This window comes from Eptesicus fuscus, chromosome 21 (assembly GCF_027574615.1).
Source record: "Eptesicus fuscus isolate TK198812 chromosome 21, DD_ASM_mEF_20220401, whole genome shotgun sequence".
Lineage (NCBI taxonomy): Eukaryota > Metazoa > Chordata > Mammalia > Chiroptera > Vespertilionidae > Eptesicus > Eptesicus fuscus.
The window spans coordinates 41,250,605-41,267,621 of NC_072493.1; the positions used below are offsets into that span (position 1 = coordinate 41,250,605).

The 17,017-nt window shown below is 54.8% G+C and overlaps 1 protein-coding gene across 2 annotated transcripts in view; it reads right to left on the reverse strand.

Annotated features, from left to right (window-relative positions):
* Positions 1–17,017, reverse strand: part of PRKD2 (protein kinase D2) — a 30,047-nt gene that overhangs the window by 7,224 nt on the left and 5,806 nt on the right. For both annotated transcript variants that reach the window (XM_054710292.1, XM_054710293.1), the window contains exons 4-15: positions 15,279–15,410; positions 11,955–12,109; positions 11,635–11,854; positions 10,098–10,175; positions 9,865–10,018; positions 8,482–8,599; positions 8,141–8,218; positions 5,936–6,194; positions 3,794–3,846; positions 3,597–3,669; positions 2,876–2,982; positions 1,891–2,052 (exon numbers count right to left, since the gene is read on the reverse strand). In XM_054710292.1, coding sequence (XP_054566267.1) covers positions 1,891–2,052; positions 2,876–2,982; positions 3,597–3,669; positions 3,794–3,846; positions 5,936–6,194; positions 8,141–8,218; positions 8,482–8,599; positions 9,865–10,018; positions 10,098–10,175; positions 11,635–11,854; positions 11,955–12,109; positions 15,279–15,410 — 1,589 coding nt within the window. The remainder of the gene's footprint in view (positions 1–1,890; positions 2,053–2,875; positions 2,983–3,596; positions 3,670–3,793; positions 3,847–5,935; positions 6,195–8,140; positions 8,219–8,481; positions 8,600–9,864; positions 10,019–10,097; positions 10,176–11,634; positions 11,855–11,954; positions 12,110–15,278; positions 15,411–17,017) is intronic.

Sequence of the window (17,017 nt, forward strand, 5' to 3'; positions counted from 1 at the left end):
CACTCATGATTTTTAAACTGGGAAACGAAGCCACATGAGGTACTATTTCCCCACCCATCAGACTGCTGTTTAGGAAGGAGTGAGGAAATAGACACCTGCAAGCTCTGTTGTTCACAGCAAAGATGGAAAGGGATTTTAGAGGATAACAGGACAGCACGTTTAAGGAAATGTAAGGCGCATTCCCCTGGACTCAGAAGTCTACTATTTGAGTGTGTTCTACTGAAATTCTCCCGCCAGAACCGGGTAATGTTTGTAGATGGATGTTCACAGAATATCGCTTGTAATAGTGGGAAAGTAAAAACAAAGCGACATGGCCCTGGCTGGTGTGGCTCAGTGGATAGAGCGTCGGCCTGCGGACTGAAGGGTCCCGGTTCGATTCTGGTCAAGGGCACATGCCCGGGTTGCAGGCTTGATCCCCAATGGGGGGGCGTGCAGGAGGCAGTCAATCAATGATTCTCTCTCATCATTGATGTTTCTATCTCTCTCCCTCTCTGAAACCAATGAAAAAATATTAAAACACACACACACACACAAAAAAACAACAACAACAAAAAACAACAACAAGCGACATGCTCAACAATTGGGGGATTTGGTGATATCCACCATGGAATACAATTCGGAGAAAGAGGCAGTTCTGCTGCTAACTGCGCACTGAACTAGAACACAGTCACGCTCCGCCTAACGCCAGGGACGTGGTCTCAGAAACGCGGGGCCAGGCGGTATGGTGGCTGTGGGACCCTCGCAGAGTGCACTGACGCAAACCAGGTGGCACAGCCTACTGCACACCGAGGCTACACGGTGCAGCCTGCTGCTCCCAGGCTGTCCATCGCCCCAGCATGTGACTGAACAAAACCCCCGAGAGTAAATCAAACACCAGACAAAACGCTGTGCTGAGAAGACGCGGTCAACATGAGATGGCTGAGGCCGCTGCCCGGGGAACACGGCGGCCTGTTTTACAGCACCCTTTTTTATAAGTCAAAGAGGAAAGAGTGCACTCTGCAATAACGATGGAAAGTGTAGTACAGTAAGCGCATAAACCAGTAACACGTATCGCCTTATGCGGTACACATGATTGCAGCGCTGTGCCTTTCTACGACTGGCTCTGTCCACACACGAGGGTAATGCGTCGCGCTACGACCTCATGAAGGCTGCGATGTCACTCGGCGGCAGCACCTTTTCAGCCCCGTTGCAATGTGATAGGACCACGGTCGTGTATGTGGTCCATTGATGATTGACATGTTGCTATGTGGGGCATGACTGTAGTAATAACTATTATGATGACCATTCTTTTCTACTTATTTCCTACTACGTTTCTGATTGCTCTATGGTCTGTCCTATTTTTACTTTATTATTTTACAACTAGAGGCCCAGTGCACGACATTCGTGCACTGGAGCGGGCGTTCCTTCAGCCCGGCCTGCTCCCTCTCGCAGTCCAGGACCCCTCAGTGGCCTAAGCAGGCAGGTGGACATCCCCCGAGGGGTCCTTAGTGCTGCCATGGAGGCGGGAGAGGCTACCGCCACCACCACTGCACTCGCCAGCCGTGAGCCTGGCTTCTGGCTGAGTTGCACTCCCCCTGTGGGAGCGCACTGACCACCAGGGGGCAGCTCCTGCATTGAGTGTCTGCCCCCGTGGTGGTCAGTGCGTGTCATAGCAACTGGTCATTCTGCCGTTCAGTCGATTTGCATATTAGGGTTTTATTATATAGGATTATTATTTCCATTATTTTTCCTGTTGTTACGATTAGTCTATTATAGTTTTCTATTATCCACTATTGTGACTCCCGCCCAGTGTCTGCCCGACCTCCTGGGCACAGGGGGCCACTCCAACGGGACGGCTGCCCAGGGCAGGTGGGAGCCGGGCAGGGAGGTGGCGGGGGTGGGTGGACGCACCTGGGTGATGAGGAACTTGGTGAGGCGCTCGGGCAGCCGGCCCTTCTCGCTGGAGAGGATCATCTCCAACATGTCCCCGTGCAGCTTCTCCATCACCACGAACACCTTCTCGGGCGTCTCGAACATGCACTCCAGGTTCACGATCCCCGGGTGCCGCAGACTCTGCAGCGGGAGGGAGGGCGTGTGGGGGGTCAGGGCCCAGGTCACCCCTGAACCTGGGACCCCAGAGGACAAGTTACGGGAGCAGAGGGATGACAAACAAGAGGAAGGATGTCCCTGAACAGCAGCTCGTTCCCTGGGGCTGTCCCTGGGGGAGGGGAGGGGGTTCCCACAGGCCCGGTCTGAACGGCAGTTCTGCGCCCCCAGGTGTCCAGAAGGATCGAACTTTCCATCACACGATTCTGGTGAAGGCCAGGCTGGTGGGAGGGAGGCAGGCGGAGTGCGGGGAAATGGGAAGAACCTCTGTATGTCTGTCTTTTAAATCTGCGCCTTCTCCCTCTTCCCCCAGCTCTGGCCTGGCCTGACCCCACCTCCCCCACCCAGGTCCCCACCCAGCCTCCTCCTTGGGCCCTAGTCCCACCCCTTTCCGCACCCCCTCCAAGGCGGGCGAAGGATCTTTCTAAAGTGCACACCTGCCTCTGCCCCTTCCTTGCTGAAGATGCTTCCATGGCTCCCCAGGCCCCCCAGGAGAAGCCCACAGTGTGTGACCCCAGCTGCCGCCCTGGCCTCACCGCCCACCCCATAAACCACCTAACCCTGGCGCCTTTACGTGCCTAGAAGGTGTCACGTTCCCTCTCACCTCCAGACCTGTGCTCAGAACACCCGGCCCACCCCTCAGTCTCAACACGTATATCCCCTCCTCCAAGAAGCCTTCCCTGACCACCCCAGACGGCCGGCTGGCCCCTGAAAGGAGGAAGTGAGGAGGAAGGGACCTTCCTGGGGGGGGGGGGGGGGGAAGCGCTGGACCCCAGGCCCCAGGGGTCACCTGCAGAATGGCCACTTCGTTCCGGAGCTGGCTCTCCTGCTTGGTGGGGAAGCGCAGTTTGTCGATGACCTTAACCGCCACGTCCCGGCCGGTCTTCCGGTGCTTTCCTGGGCAGGGGGGAGGGGAGGCGGGGGATGAGGGGAGCAGGACCTGGCAGTCCTGGCCGGAGGGACTCCGCCCCACCCACAGAGACACACCCAGCACGGGGCGAAGGGGATGGAAGGCCATCGACGTGGCTCCGAGGGGCCCCTAGGAGAGACGGAAGGGGCAGGGGCCCTGGGAATAAACGTGGAGTGAAGGAGGGTAAAGGCAGCTCCAAGGAGGGGACTCTGCTACACGGAAAACTCGACTGACAACCCATCAGGATCTAGGCTCTGGCCCTGGCCCGTGTGGCTCCGTGGGTAGCGGGACTGTGCACCAAGAGGTTGCCAGTCTATCGGCTCCTGGCCGGGCCCACGCCCCGTCTGCAGGGTTGGTCCCCAGGAGAGGGGCTGCAGAATCCAGGCTCTAGCTCTGGAGCCAGTCCGAGTACGGGATGGTCGTCCCTGTTCGGACCAGGAGAAAGCCCACTGGCGTTTCCCAGTGGGAACAGGAGACCCGTGACACTCTGCCCCAGGATCTAGCTTTCTAATCAACCAGAGCGGGAGGTGACAGGTGGCCCATCGGAGGGGAAGGTCTGGAGCCCAGAACCCCCCTGGGGGAAGCACGGAAGTGCCCTTACCGCCGTAGACCACTCCGAACTGCCCCGAGCCCAGTACCTCGTCCGGGAAGATCTGGTAGACCGTGGCGATGTCCTGCAGGGCGGGGACGGGAGGGTCAGGGCTGCAAATGGAGATGGGGGTCGAGGAGACCGGGGAGGCGGGAGAATGAAACGGGGGAGACATCCTTGGGGCCCTGGGGTGTGGGCAGGGGTCTCACCACATTCTCTTGGATCTGACTGTTCGACACGGAGATGCTCAGAGAAGCTTGTCCTGGGGGGAGAGGAGGGGAGAGGCGGAGGTGAGGGGACCCCAGGCTCAGGATTACATTCCTCCGTAACCCCGAAGGCGGCCTCTGGAGCCAGACCACCCAGGTCCGAATCCAGGCATCCAAGGCGCAACGTCAGGCTACTGCCTTGTCTACTGCGAACCTCAGCTTCCTCATCTGGAGAATGGGGACACTAGGAGGGCCTCCCTCTCAGGGCCAGAGAGGCGGGTAAATGCCATGTGCCGAGCGGCTGGAGGGAGAGGTGATGTCAGGAATGATTTCGCTGAGTATTTCACCCCGTGATCTCAGCGCCAAGCAAGGCTGAGATCCCATTTTATAGAGGAGGAAACGGAGGCTCCGGGGGAAAGTCCACACTGACTCCAGCATCTCCCCCTGAACTTGCCCCCCTGCCAACAAGTGACGCCCAACGAGACCGGACATTTCCAAAGTCCTGGTCCTTCTGCCATGTCAATGTCTCTCCCGTCTCCACTGAGACATCCACACTCGGCCTCTTCCCTCATCTCCCGCCCCAGTCCTGCCCGCTCCGATTCACCCTCCACGGGGAAGCCAGAGGGATCTTGCTGACGCACACACCTGACCCTGTCCATCCCCTGCTGGGAACCTGCCCTGGCTCCCCAGGACCCTCAGGAGGAAGCCCAAGCGCCTTTCACGGCCTTTCAGGCAGGGTCTGGTCCCTCATCTACCGCTTTGACTTGAAGCCCTACTATGCTGCTGTGTGTCCCCGCCACACTGGTCTCCTTGCTGGGCCTCAGATATAGCAAGTTCTCTCCTGTCTCCCGGCCTTCGCACGTGCTGTTCCCACTGCCAGGAATGTCCTCTTTCCCTTGTCATGGACTTAATTTAAAAATCCTCTTCATGCCCTGGCTGGTGTGGCTCAGTTGGTTGAGCATCGTCCATGGACCGAAAGGTCACCGGTTCGATTATCAGTCAGGGCACATATCCAGGTTACGGGTTCGATCCCTGATCAGGGTGCACACGGGAGGCAACCAATCAATGTTTCTCTCTCTCTCCCCTCCCTCCCTTCCATTCTCTCTAAAATCAATAAAAACTTTTAAAATCCTCACCCAAGGATATTTTCTATTGATCTTTAGAGAGAGTGGGAGAGGGGAAGACAGAGAAAAATATTTTTAAAAAATATTTTAATTGATTTCAGAGAGGGAGAGGGAGAGAGAGAGAGAGATAGAAACATCAATGATGAGAGAGAATCGTTGATCAGCTGCCTCCTGCACACCCCCTACTGGGGATTGAGCCCACAACCGGGGCATGTGCTCTTGACCTGAATTGAACCCGGGACCCTTTAGTCCGCAGGCTGATGCTCTATCCACTGAGCCAAACTGGCTAGGCCGAGAAAGAAATATTGATGTGAGAGAAACACATCCATTGGTTGCCTCCTGCACCCATCCTGACCAGGGCCCAGGCCGGGGAGGAGTCTAAAACCTAGATACATGCCCTTGACTGGAATTGAACCCGGGACCCTTCAGTCTGCAGGCCGACGCTCTATCCACTGAGCCAAACCGGCTAGGGATGAAAACATTTTTTAAAATCCTCCTCATCTTTCAGTCGCAGTCTCACTCCCGGGGCCATGTCAGATTACTCTAGCACGTGTTCTGTGTCTCAGCTGTCACTGTACCGGACGATCTGATTAATGTCTGCCACCCACACTGGATGATAAGCTCCAGAAGGCTGGCCACCTGGCACTCTCTGATCGTCCTTGGCCTCTGCCCGACATCATTTCCCATTTGCTTTCCTCTCTCTCGCCCCTCCTCAGCTTCCAGGCCTCAGCCCAGATGTTGCCTCCTCCAGGAAGCCCTTCTGGATACGCAGTCTGGACCAGACCCCTTCTCTGGCCCTGTGCAGCCCTCTGGTTCCCATGTCCCAGCATCACAGAAAGAGTGACACGCCCAAAGCCACCCATCAAGTCCCGGTCTTCATGAAGGTTTGGACCCAGGCCTGCTGAGTCCAGAAGCCACGTTTGTCACTGTGCCATTCCCTGCCTCTCCCCGGCTCTTCCCTTCCCCGAACCCCACTCAAGCCCTCCCCGACCCGTCCTCTCCTCTCGGATGGGGGACTTACTGTGGGGCACGTGGCCTGGGGCACTGGGCGCATCCTGGAGGATGACGGGCATCAGGGCCTGGCGGATGGCTGTCTCCCAGCCCCGGGCAGCCTCGGCCCCCTGTCCGCTGGGCCCCCCTGGGGCCCCGCCCGGCGTCTCGCCCACGAAGTAGGTGGTATTGGCGGTGACGATCTCAAAGCAGTGTGGGTTGGTGCCTGGCGGCACCAGGCTGAAGTTCTGGGCGGGCTCCACGGTGAGGATCTCTGACAGCGGGATTTCCTGGCGGGACACAGAGCCAGCGCAGGTGAGCACATCGGGCAGGCCCTGGAGCTCCCCGCGCACTCAGCACAGAATCCAGTGTCAGCGGTGAAGTGGCTGGGACGGAGCGGCCAGGACAGGCGCCTGGTGGAACTTACACGGAAGCAGAGACCAGAACGGAGAGAAGAGGCCGGCTGCTAGAGGACCGGTGGACACGGCACATGCAAAGGCCTAAGGTGGGAAAGGCTTGTGTTCAAGGCACATGCCACATCCCCATCACACGGATGGTGCCCGGCACACAGTAGGGGTGTCATGTTTGATGAATAAATGAAGGAAATGAGGTTAGGGCCGGGCCACACAGGGCGGAGCCCAGGCTCTGTCTCCATGGAAGGGTTTAGAGCCACCTCTCTGGCTGTGTGTCAAGAGAGGATGGGAGCCCTAGCCCGTTTGGCTCAGTGGTTAGAGCGTCAGCCTGCAGACTGAAGGGTCATGGATTCGATTCCCAGTCAAGGGCATGTGCCTTGGTTGCAGGCTCAATCCCCAGCCTGGGTTGGGAGGCAATCAATTAATGTGTCTCTCTCACATTGATGTTCTCTCTCTCTCTCTCTCTCTCTCTCTCTCTCTCCCCCCTCCTTCCTCCTTCCTTCCCTCCTTTCTCTTCTCTCTAAAAATCAGCTGGCAAGGCTCAGTGGTTGAGCATCGACCTAAGAACCAGGAGGTCATGGTTCAGTTCCCAGTCAGGGCACAGGCCTGGGTTGCAGGCTCGATCCCTGTGTGGGGTGTGCAGGAGGCAGTCAATCAGTGATTCTCTCCCATCATTGATGTTTCTATCTCTCTCTCTCTCCCTTTCCCTTCCTCTCTGAAATCAATAAAGATATTTAAAAAATAAATAAATAAATACAAATAAAAATCAATGGAAAAATATCCTCGGGTAAGGATTAAAAAAAAAAAAAAAAAGCGTGGCTGGGAGAGCCCTGGCTGGGTAGCTCAGTTGGTTAGAGCATCGTCCTCATTCGCTTGACCCCCTAGTCAGGGCGCATACAAGAGGCATCCAATGAATGCATAAGTAAGTGAACAACAAATTGATGTTTCTCTCTCTCTCCCAAATCAATAAATAAAAAATAACAAATAAATTGTAAAAAGAGTGGATGGGAGAGAAACGGAATGAGAGGAGATCAAGAAGGAGGTGGGAGGGAAAGTGCAGGTTCCATGGGGAGAGAAACGTGTCTGCTTTGAAAATTACTGAAAGAGAAAGGAAGGAGGGAGGGAAAAAGAAGGAAAGAAAGACAGACTTCCGCAGCCAATAGAGCCAGGAGCAGAGAGGTGATGGTGGGGAGGCGTTTTAGAGGCCGGTGGACTTTCAGTAGCAGGATGTGAGCAGGATGGGGAGGATGAGAAGGGACCAGCCCTGGGACGGGTGCAACAGGCCTCTAAGGGCAGAGGAGCCATCGCAGGGTTCCGACGTTTTAACCGACTCCTCAGGCTGCTCTGTGGGAAGACTGAGGTGAAGGCAGAGCAGGGGCCAGCGAGAAAACTGCCACAACCAGCTGGGGCAGAGGGGCGGGGGGGGGGTGGGGGGAGGCGCGGCTGGAACGCAGTGCTGACAGGGGAGGTGGTGATGAATACAAATAATTCCATAAGTGAATTACAAAGTAATAAGGATAACAAGTTTATAATTACTGGGAGCTTAGCGTATGCCCGGCCCTAAGCTAACTGCTTGTAGGTACATAATCTCTGAATTCTGGCCACAGTCCTGAGGGGACGGCTATTCTTTGAAGCCTTTTACAGGTGAGAGCACACAGGTGAGCCTGGCTGGAAGGTGATGGGGCCACTTGCTGATGGGCTGTAAGCAGTGTGTGCGGAGAGGGTACAATTCGTGGGCATTTGGCTGGAGCAACTGGGAGAGGAATCAAGAAGGTGCTGGGCAAAGGAGGACAGTCTGAGGCAGCTGGGAGCCGAAGACCCACCTTGTAGTATCTGTTGGTTGTGTTGTTCTGGAAGAGTGTGATGCACTTGCTGTCCAGGCGCCAATAGTGCCGCTTCCTCTGTTGGGAGAGGTGTCGGAGGTGAGGGTGTCTCCGGGCCCGCAGTGCGGCTAGGGTTCCTACCCGCCACCAGCCAGACCCCGCCCCTAAGCCTCTCCCCGCCCCTGAACTTGGCCTTAGCCACGCCCCCTGACTCCTGCCCCGCCCCTTCCCACCTCTAATTCTAGCTGGGCTCCAGCACAGCCCCGCCTCTTCCAAGGATCCGGCCCCGCCCTCCTGGCCCCGCCCCGCCCTCCTGGCCCCGCCCCGCCCCGCCCACTCACCAGCGTGTCCTTGTTGCTGTAATGAACCACCCAACCTTCGTGCAGTGTGCTGCTGGATTTCCGTGTCGTGTGTCTCACGGACTGCACCACCCTCATGAGGGGGATGTACCCCAGGGAGCTGAGGGGGGAGGAGAAGGGGCGGGAGGTTACTACAAGAAGAAAATCACTGCGCTGACTGGTTTGGCTCAGTGGATAGAGCGTTCGGCCTGCGGACTCAAGGGTCCCAGGTTCGATTCCGGTCAAGGGCATGTACCTTGGTTGTGGACACATCCCCAGTGGGAGGTGTGCAGGAGGCAGCTGATGGATGTTTCTCTCCTATCGATGTTTCTAACTCTCTCTCCCTCTCCCTTCCTCTCTGTAAAAAATCAATAAAATATATTTTTTTAAAAAGAAGAAGAAGAAAATCCCCCGCTGCGCCTGGGGCCCAGGCCAAGGGGCATCTCTGGGCAGCTTGGGAGTTGTTTTGGGGAGGGCACACGTTCCCCCCTGTTTTGTAGATTTCCCATAATGAGGAAGGAGGCTCTTATACTGAAAGGCTGGGTTCCCAAACCAGGCTGCCTGGTAAATTACCCAACTCTTCATGCCTTCATTTCTCCCCCCAAAGGGGTGCTGAGGCGTGAAAACCTCTCTAAGGAGCTGAGCCCCGTGCTTGGCCCACGGTGGGCCTTGCGGTGCTAATTACTACTGAGCCCAGGGATCTTGCAGCCAGGTGTGTGTCCCTGGCAAGTGACTCAACCTCTCCGATGCGGAAACTGAGGCTCAGAGAGGTTCGTCTCTTGCCTAAGGCCACACAGCAGTCTGGCTCCAGAGTTCATGTTCTCACTCACACTGCACTGTCACCAGAAACTGAGCCCCCTGGCGTCCTCCAGGGAGAGGAGCTGGGCAGCGGGAGGCAGGGAGTGGGAGGTTTCAATGGCTGTGTTACCAGCTCCTAAACAAATATAACGTAAATTAAAACATGCTTCTATGAAAACTCTTTAAAAATGTTAAATCAGGCCCAGCCAGCATGGCTCAGTGGTTGGGTGTCGACCTATGAACCAGGAGGTCATGGTTTGATTCCCAGTCAGGGCGCCTGCCCGGGTTGCGGGCTGGATCCCCAAGTGTGGGGCGTGAGGGAGGCAGCCGATCGATGCTTCTCTCTCATCATGGATGTTTCTATCTCTCTCTCCCTCTTCCTTCCTCTCTGAAATAAATAAAAATATAATTTAAAAAAATAAATAATATTTTTAAAAAATGTGAATCAGGAAAAAGTGTTAAGTTGGAAAATGAAGTGTGGGTGCTGAAGAAGATTTGCCTCAGGAACCTGGGTAATTTTCAAGTAGAGGGTGATGGTAACCCATTGTAGAGATGGGGAAGGGCATCCCCAGGGGGTCCCCTGGGTACCTCTGGGCCTTGCCTCCCTCGGCTTCCTCCTCCTCACTGGCGTGGAGGGCATTTTCCGAGTGGGAGCCTGGGATGATCCCGGAGTCGTCGGACTCATCCATGAGGGCGCTCTTGTCAGCCTCACTGAAATCGGTGGCCTCCTCCATGGGCACATCTGAGGGGGACAGGGCATCAGAGGGGCCTCCGCCCCGTCTGGCCCCCAGCTCCTGCCGGCTCAGCCCACAGCCTCTTACCTCCATTGATGAGCGCCTCTCCCAGACAGTCGTTGGGGACTCGGGTGGCGCAGCGTTTGTGGCAGTTAAACTTGCAGTCTGGGAGGAGGACGGGGAACAAGGACACAGGAGGGAGAGGGAAGAGGGGTCACCTGAAGGGCTGACTTTGACCCCTAACCACCAGTCTCAAAGAGGCTACTCTTGCTGCTTGGGCCAGGACACTGGCTGCCCCTTCCATCCATGGCTGTCCCCCTTTGGAGCGAGTTTCTCCAACGATGGAGAGAGAGTAAGCCAGGGGGGGAGGGGGGGCTGATTAAGTGCTGTGGCTCTAAGCATCCGAAGTTCAAACAATGTACAGATACCCATTACCCTAGACTTGTAAAATTCCGGAATGTAGCAGGACCTAACATTCTGTGATTCTAGACTTTGAACACTCAAGGGCAGGGTTTCTCAGCTTTTGGCACCATGAACATTTGGGGCTGGCTCATTTCTTGTTGGGGGGGGGGGGGGGGGCTGTCCCGTGCCTCATAGGATGTTTAGCGCACCCCTGACTTCTCCCCACTAGATAACGGTTGCACCATCCCTGTATGATAAACAAAATGTCTCCCAACATCCCCGGGGGAGGGGGGGGCAAAACTGTCCTTGGTTGAGAACCATTGCTCTAGAGTGTGATTAGTATAAGGTTCTAGGGTGCTGTACATCAGAGGTTCTAGAATTTGGTAAAACCTATTTTTCTAAGGTTCTATGTTCTAGATTTCTAAAACACCCCCCAGCCCCCCAGAGTTCAATGTCCAAGTTTCTAGACCTCAACACACATCTCTGGTTCTAGATTACTGAGACTCCTTGATGGCCAAGGTTTGACAGTGACCTGAGCTCTACAGTTCTGGATTTCTAAGTCTCCGGAAGCGGATGGTTCCGAGGTTTCTGTACATCCAAGATTCTAGAACTTAATGTTACTACTGTTCTTCAGCTCTCGACACCCAAGATTCTAGCATTTGATTATTCCTGTGAATTTTAAAATTGGGTGGCTCCAAGTTTTTACCTGTCTAGATCTCTGGTGTTCTAGAATTTGAACATCCAACATTCCAGAGTTCTAGGACCCTAAGACTCCATGGTTCTACGGTTCTACGTCTTAAGACTCAAATTTGATGTTTTTAGGCCTCTACTACTCTCAAATCATATGGTTCTAAAGTTCTAACGTTTTGAAAATCTACAATTTGGCAGTTCTACAATCTATCTAAAATCCTGTGGTTGTTTTAGCTGAATTCTACGATCCAGAATTCTTGAATCCTATGTGTCTAAGGTTCTCTGATTCTAGAATTCTCTAGTTCTGCAGTTTTTAGAATGCCATGCTGTCTTATGAGTCTAGATTTCTAAGGTCCTAGGGTTCCCAGGTTCTAGGGTTCCAGAATGCCACAGGTTCAGGGCACGCCTCTCGTGCTTCTAAGGATTCGTGTGTTCTGCCACAAGCCCAATGGAGATCCTAAGCTTCTGAGTGTGTGGGGGGCGGGGGTTCCCACCCTGTCTGTGCCCCCCTCCATGCCCCCTACCCCCTGACCTTTGCACTGCAGGCCCTGGCGGAAGAGGCCCTTGAGAAGTTTCTTGCAGGCCTGGCAGACAGTGGGCCGCGTGTAGCTGTGGATGAGGAAGGTATGCGGCACCTTGACCTTGGAGAGCAGCATCTTGTCCAGCTCGATGGGGCGGCCGGTGTAGGATGAGGCGGACGAGGAGGAGGACGAGGGCGGGCGGCGAGGCAGGAGCTCGGTGGTGCTGCGGCTCTATGGGTCAGCGAGAGCGGAAGCGGCACATCAGAGCGTTGCCCTACGCCCGGGCCTTGTCACCCCCAGCCACCCACCTGCCCACTCCCCTGCCCCTCACCAGCTCATCAGCCGTGCAGGGCAGCGAGTCCGAGGTACTGAGGCGCAGGGAATGGCCACTGGCCAGAGACGTGGACGACAGGCGCCGCTTGCGGGCCCCACTGCAGTTGTTGGGGATGCTGAAGGCGCAGCGCTTGTGGTAGTTCAGTCCGCAGCCTGCGGGGGGCGCCAAAGGGTCAGAGACGCAGCCTCCACTGCCCCTGGCGCTCAACTCCACCCCCCCCCCCCCCCCCCCTTTCTCCTTTTCTTCAGATCTGGAGCACGGTACATCCCTCAGGACACTTAGTGTGTAATTAAAGCCTATGGAAATCTACAAAAACCCAATTCAGGCAGGACTTTCAGAAATGAAGGTGTGGGCCATTCCACCAGGCAAAGCACCTCGAGCAGGTGAGGTGCTGGCTGAGGGCAGAGAGCGGATTGGGGAGGAGAAGGAGGCCACCGCCGTGCGACCCGCTGCAGACACGGGAGCTACAATCGCTAGCATTTCCTCCTCCTCTGATGACTGTGTGTGTGCGTCAAATGCTTGTTTTCTTCCCTCTCCTGTGCCCTTGGCACCTAACCTAAGATGCTGATGATGATTAGCTGTTCGTCATGGCATTCACACCACAGGGTCTCAAGCACACACGCCGTCCTCTGGGGGAAGAAAGCGTTAGCATGTTTTCACTTGTACTCAGGATGGTTGTATCATATCAGGTGGAAGCAGAACTTTGTTATTGTTTTTTCTCTCAAAAAAATTTTTTTTAAATCGTCATTCATGAAAGCATCAGGCCCAGCGTGTGGTTTCCACCGGGCTTCCTGAACCCTCGCTCCCATCCGTCTCCGGCGACCCCACGTGATTCCGGATGGCTGGCTGTTCGGAAGGATGTCCCTGCAGCCCCTGGGAGTTCCTTGCAGGGGCTCCGCGAAGCCTGTCTCCTGGTCGGCTGCCTGTGCGGACCTGCCAGCTCGGCGACTCCCCATCCAGGCAGGCGCCTCCCCATCCAGGCAGGTGACGCCCCATCCAGGCAGGCACTGCCTGGGACTCGCGCTGTCCCGCTGCACAGGCGCATGCGCACTCGAGGAACATTGTTGGCCGGAGGAGGAGAGCTTGAGGATGGCAAAGGGCCTTGGCCTACAGGAACCACTTTCCGGTTTGGGCCTTGCGAACGCTGAGCGGAATTTCAGAATCTCACCCATGACTCCCAATATGAATGCCACGGTACAGTCAGACTCCCATGGGAAGGTGTCAGTGGCATTTAGTACGGACATTTGGCCTCTTTTGGAACCATATGAACTTGGACCACCATCTGTGAAGCTGGGTCACGGAAGTCCATGCTAAGATTGCCCATTAGAATCTGATGACAAAAAAAAACAACAGCCCCCCCACCACACACACACACAGAATCTGATGACGCCAGGGTTGCGCCATGACGAAGGTCACATATGCCAAGGCATGAGGAGTTGGAGGTGATGTGTGGATGACGGCCATACTGATAGCAGCTTTGAAGGCATTGAATCTGTTTTCTGCAGGCCTGCTGTGGCTATTGGTCCATGTCCTTAAATAATGCCACCATATGCTGAGGGCTACAAGATAACAATTGTAGTCGATGCTGTCGGCCACCTGGAACCCAGGTTATCAAAGACTCCGGATTTCCGTATGAGCATGGCCACCACGAAGCTGGCACGCTGACGGAGCAGCAGGTGGTCAGCGCAGAGTGGACGGTCCCCATCTTCTGTGTAGCCAAGGCGGGCGGTGTGGGCTTCAGACGCAGGAGGGCGAGACCTCCACATTCTCACCCAGAAGCATCCAAGAGGGAAGGGACCTGCTGATCCTGACATTTGGGCTTAACCTCGAGACATCTTGGCTAAAGGAACATTGTGTTCCTTTTTTTTTTTTTTTTAAGTATGTATGGTTTAAGGCAGTGGTCGGCAAACTCATTAGTCAACAGAGCCAAGTATCAACAGTACAACGATTGAAATTTCTTTTGAGAGCCAAATTTTTTAAACTTAAACTATATAGGTAGGTACATTGTTATTAACTTAATTAGGGTACGCCTAAGCTGGCCTTTGCTAAAAACTCAAGGGGCCAAAGAGCCGCATGTGGCTCGCGAGCCGCGGTTTGCCGACCACTGGTTTAAGGAGACGTGTGTGGGTGCTTGCTGTAGACTGAGTATTTGTGTGTCCCCACCCCCACTTTACACGTCGAAGCCCTAACCTGCACCGTAACCGCCTCTGGAGATGGGGCCTTAGGGTGAAATGGGGTCATAGGGTGGGGCCCTGATTCGATGAGGCTGGGTCCTTACATACAGGGAGACACGTCAGAGCTCCCCCTCTTCACGCGCTTTGCGAGCACCTGGTGAGATGGTAGCCATCTGCAAGCTCAGAAGAGTCCTCACCAGGAAACAAGCCCCGTTGGAACCTTGGTCTTACACTTCCCAGCTCTGGAGCTGTGAGGAACCCGTGTCTGCTGCGGAAGCCACCAGCCGGAGGTATTCTGTTATGGCGGCCCTAGCAGACTGAGGTGCCGAGTGGACGGGCGGACTCCGGCGGTCAGCTTCACGGGTCCACTTGGCTGGGTCAGCACCCCCATTATTCAAACACTAATCGAGGTGTTGCTATGTCGTATTTTATAAGCTGTGGTTCAAGTCCACAATCAGCGGACTTTAAGTGAGAAAGATGACCCTAGTGCCATGGTCGGCAAACCGGCTCGCGAGCCACATGCGGCTCTTTGGCCCCTTGAGTGTGGCTCTTCCACAAAATACCACAGCCTGGGCGAGTCTATGTTGAAGAAGTGGCGTTAGAAGAAGTTTAAGTTTAAAAAAATGTGGCTCTCAAAAGAAATTTCAATCGTTGTACTATTGATATTTGGCTCAGTTGACTAATGAGTGTGCCAACCACTGCCCTAGTAGTTCACCTGGATTGGAAGGTTTAAAAAGCAGAGTTGAGCCTCCCCAGATGAAGAGCTTCCCCTGTGGGTGGCAGCTTTAGCTCCTGCCTGAGTTCCAGCTGCCCTTGCTGGCCCAGGCTGCCCTACGGATCAAGAGCTGGCCAGCCAGCCAGCCCGCCCGCACAATCCTATAAACTCCTTCCTTCCAAAAGTCCCTACTGGCTGTTTTCCGGTCCATCCCTCTTGGATACAGGCTCCGCCCTTTCCCCTGTGAACGCCCCTTTTTATCCCCCACCCCAGGCGAGGCCCGCCCTCCGCCCAAGCCCCGCCTCTTGGCCCCACCCCCAGCGCCTCCCCCATCTCCGTCTCGAGCCCGGATCTCTCTCTCCGAGCCCCGCCCCGGCCCCGCCCCCTGACCTGCGCTCCGCCCCAGGCCCCGCCCCCAGCCCCGCCTCTCACCGTCACACTTGAGGCCCTGCCGCACGAGCCCGAAGAGCATCTCCCCGCAGTGGTCGCAGAAGGCGGGCGCTCGGTAGGAGTGCACCGTGAGGGCGTGCGGGCGGATCTGGAAGTCCTCGAAGGTGGCCGAAGCTGCAGGCAGCGGGGAGGGCGGATGGTTGAGCCCGGGCCAGCGGAGGCCATTTCAGCCCCCGCATTCCCGGGCTTCTTACAATCCTCCCCTTGCAATGCAAGGTTTTTTTGTTTTTAGGATTTTTTCAAAATATATGTTTATTGATTGCAGAGAAGAAGGAAGAGGGAGAGATAGATAGAAACATCAATGATGAGAGAAAAATCATGGATCGTCTGCCTCCAGCATGCCTCCCCACTAGAGGTAGAACCCGCAACCGCGGCTTGTGCCATGACCCGGAATCTCCGTGACCTCCTGGTTCATAGGTCGACGCTCACCACTGAGCAACACCGGCTGGGCCCAGCTGCAAGGTTTAATTGTTCCTTCCTTCATTCATTTGCTCACATATTATATTCTACCTGGATTCATATCCCAGCTCCACCACTGGGCAAAGCAGCTATGTGCAGCTTCTCCCAGTCCCGGGGGAGGGGAGTTGATGAATGGGTGTAGAATTCCAGTTTTGCAAGATGAAAACAGTTCTGGGGATCGGTTGCACAACAATGTGAATGTAATTAACACTACTGAACGGTAGACTTAAAAATGGTTCCATGGCCCTAGCCAGTTGGGCTCAGTGGATAGAGTGTTGGCCTGTGGACTGAAGGGTCCCGGTTTGATTCTGGTCAAGGGCACGTACCTCGGTTTGCAGGCTGATCCAAGGCACCCTCGGGGGCCACATGCAGGAGGCAATCAATCCAGGTGTCTCTCTCACATCGATGTTTCTCTCTCTCTGTGTCTCTCCCCCTCCCTCCCACTCTCTAAAAATCAATGGGAAAGTGTCCTAGCGTGAGGATTAACAACAACAAAAAATTTTTAAATGGTTATGATGGTGCATTTTACTGTATGCATATTTCACCACAATTAAAACATTTTAAATTTAAAAATACAGATGCCTGGGCCCCACCCTCAGAGTTTCTGATCTACTTGGCCTGGGGTAGAGCCTGATCATCAAGAGGAAAAAACAAACACCTGTGTACCTCAGTTTTTTCATCTTTAAAATGTTCTAAGTAGTAGGGATGGCACATCAGACAAAATCCCTGCCTAGCCTCTAGTGAGAGCAACAGGCAAAGTAAATAAAAGAAATACTCTTACTTAACAGCCACCCAGCCCAGCAGTTACTCTGTGCCAGGCACTGCACTAAGTACTTTAAAAGCGAATGAAGCCCTAACCAGTTTGGCTCAGTGGGCAGAGCGTCGGCCTGCAGACTCAAGGGTCCCAGGTTCAATTCCGGTCAAGGGCATGTACCTTGGTTGCGGGCACATCCCCAGTAGGGGGTGTGTAGGAGGCAGCTGAATCGATGTTTCTCTCTCATCGATGTTTCTAACTCTCTCCCTTCCCCTCTGTAAAAAATCAATAAAATATATTTTTAAAAAATAATAAATAAAGCAAGCGAATGAATTTAGCCTTGGCGGGTGTGGCTTAGTTGCTTAGCGCTTTGTCCAGGACACCTGGATTCTGGATCAGGGCACATATCCAGGTTGAGGGTTCGATGCATATGGGAGGTAAGCGATCACCAATCGATGTTTCTCTGTCTCTCTCTCTCTCTCTGTCTCCCTCGATCTCAAATCAATTT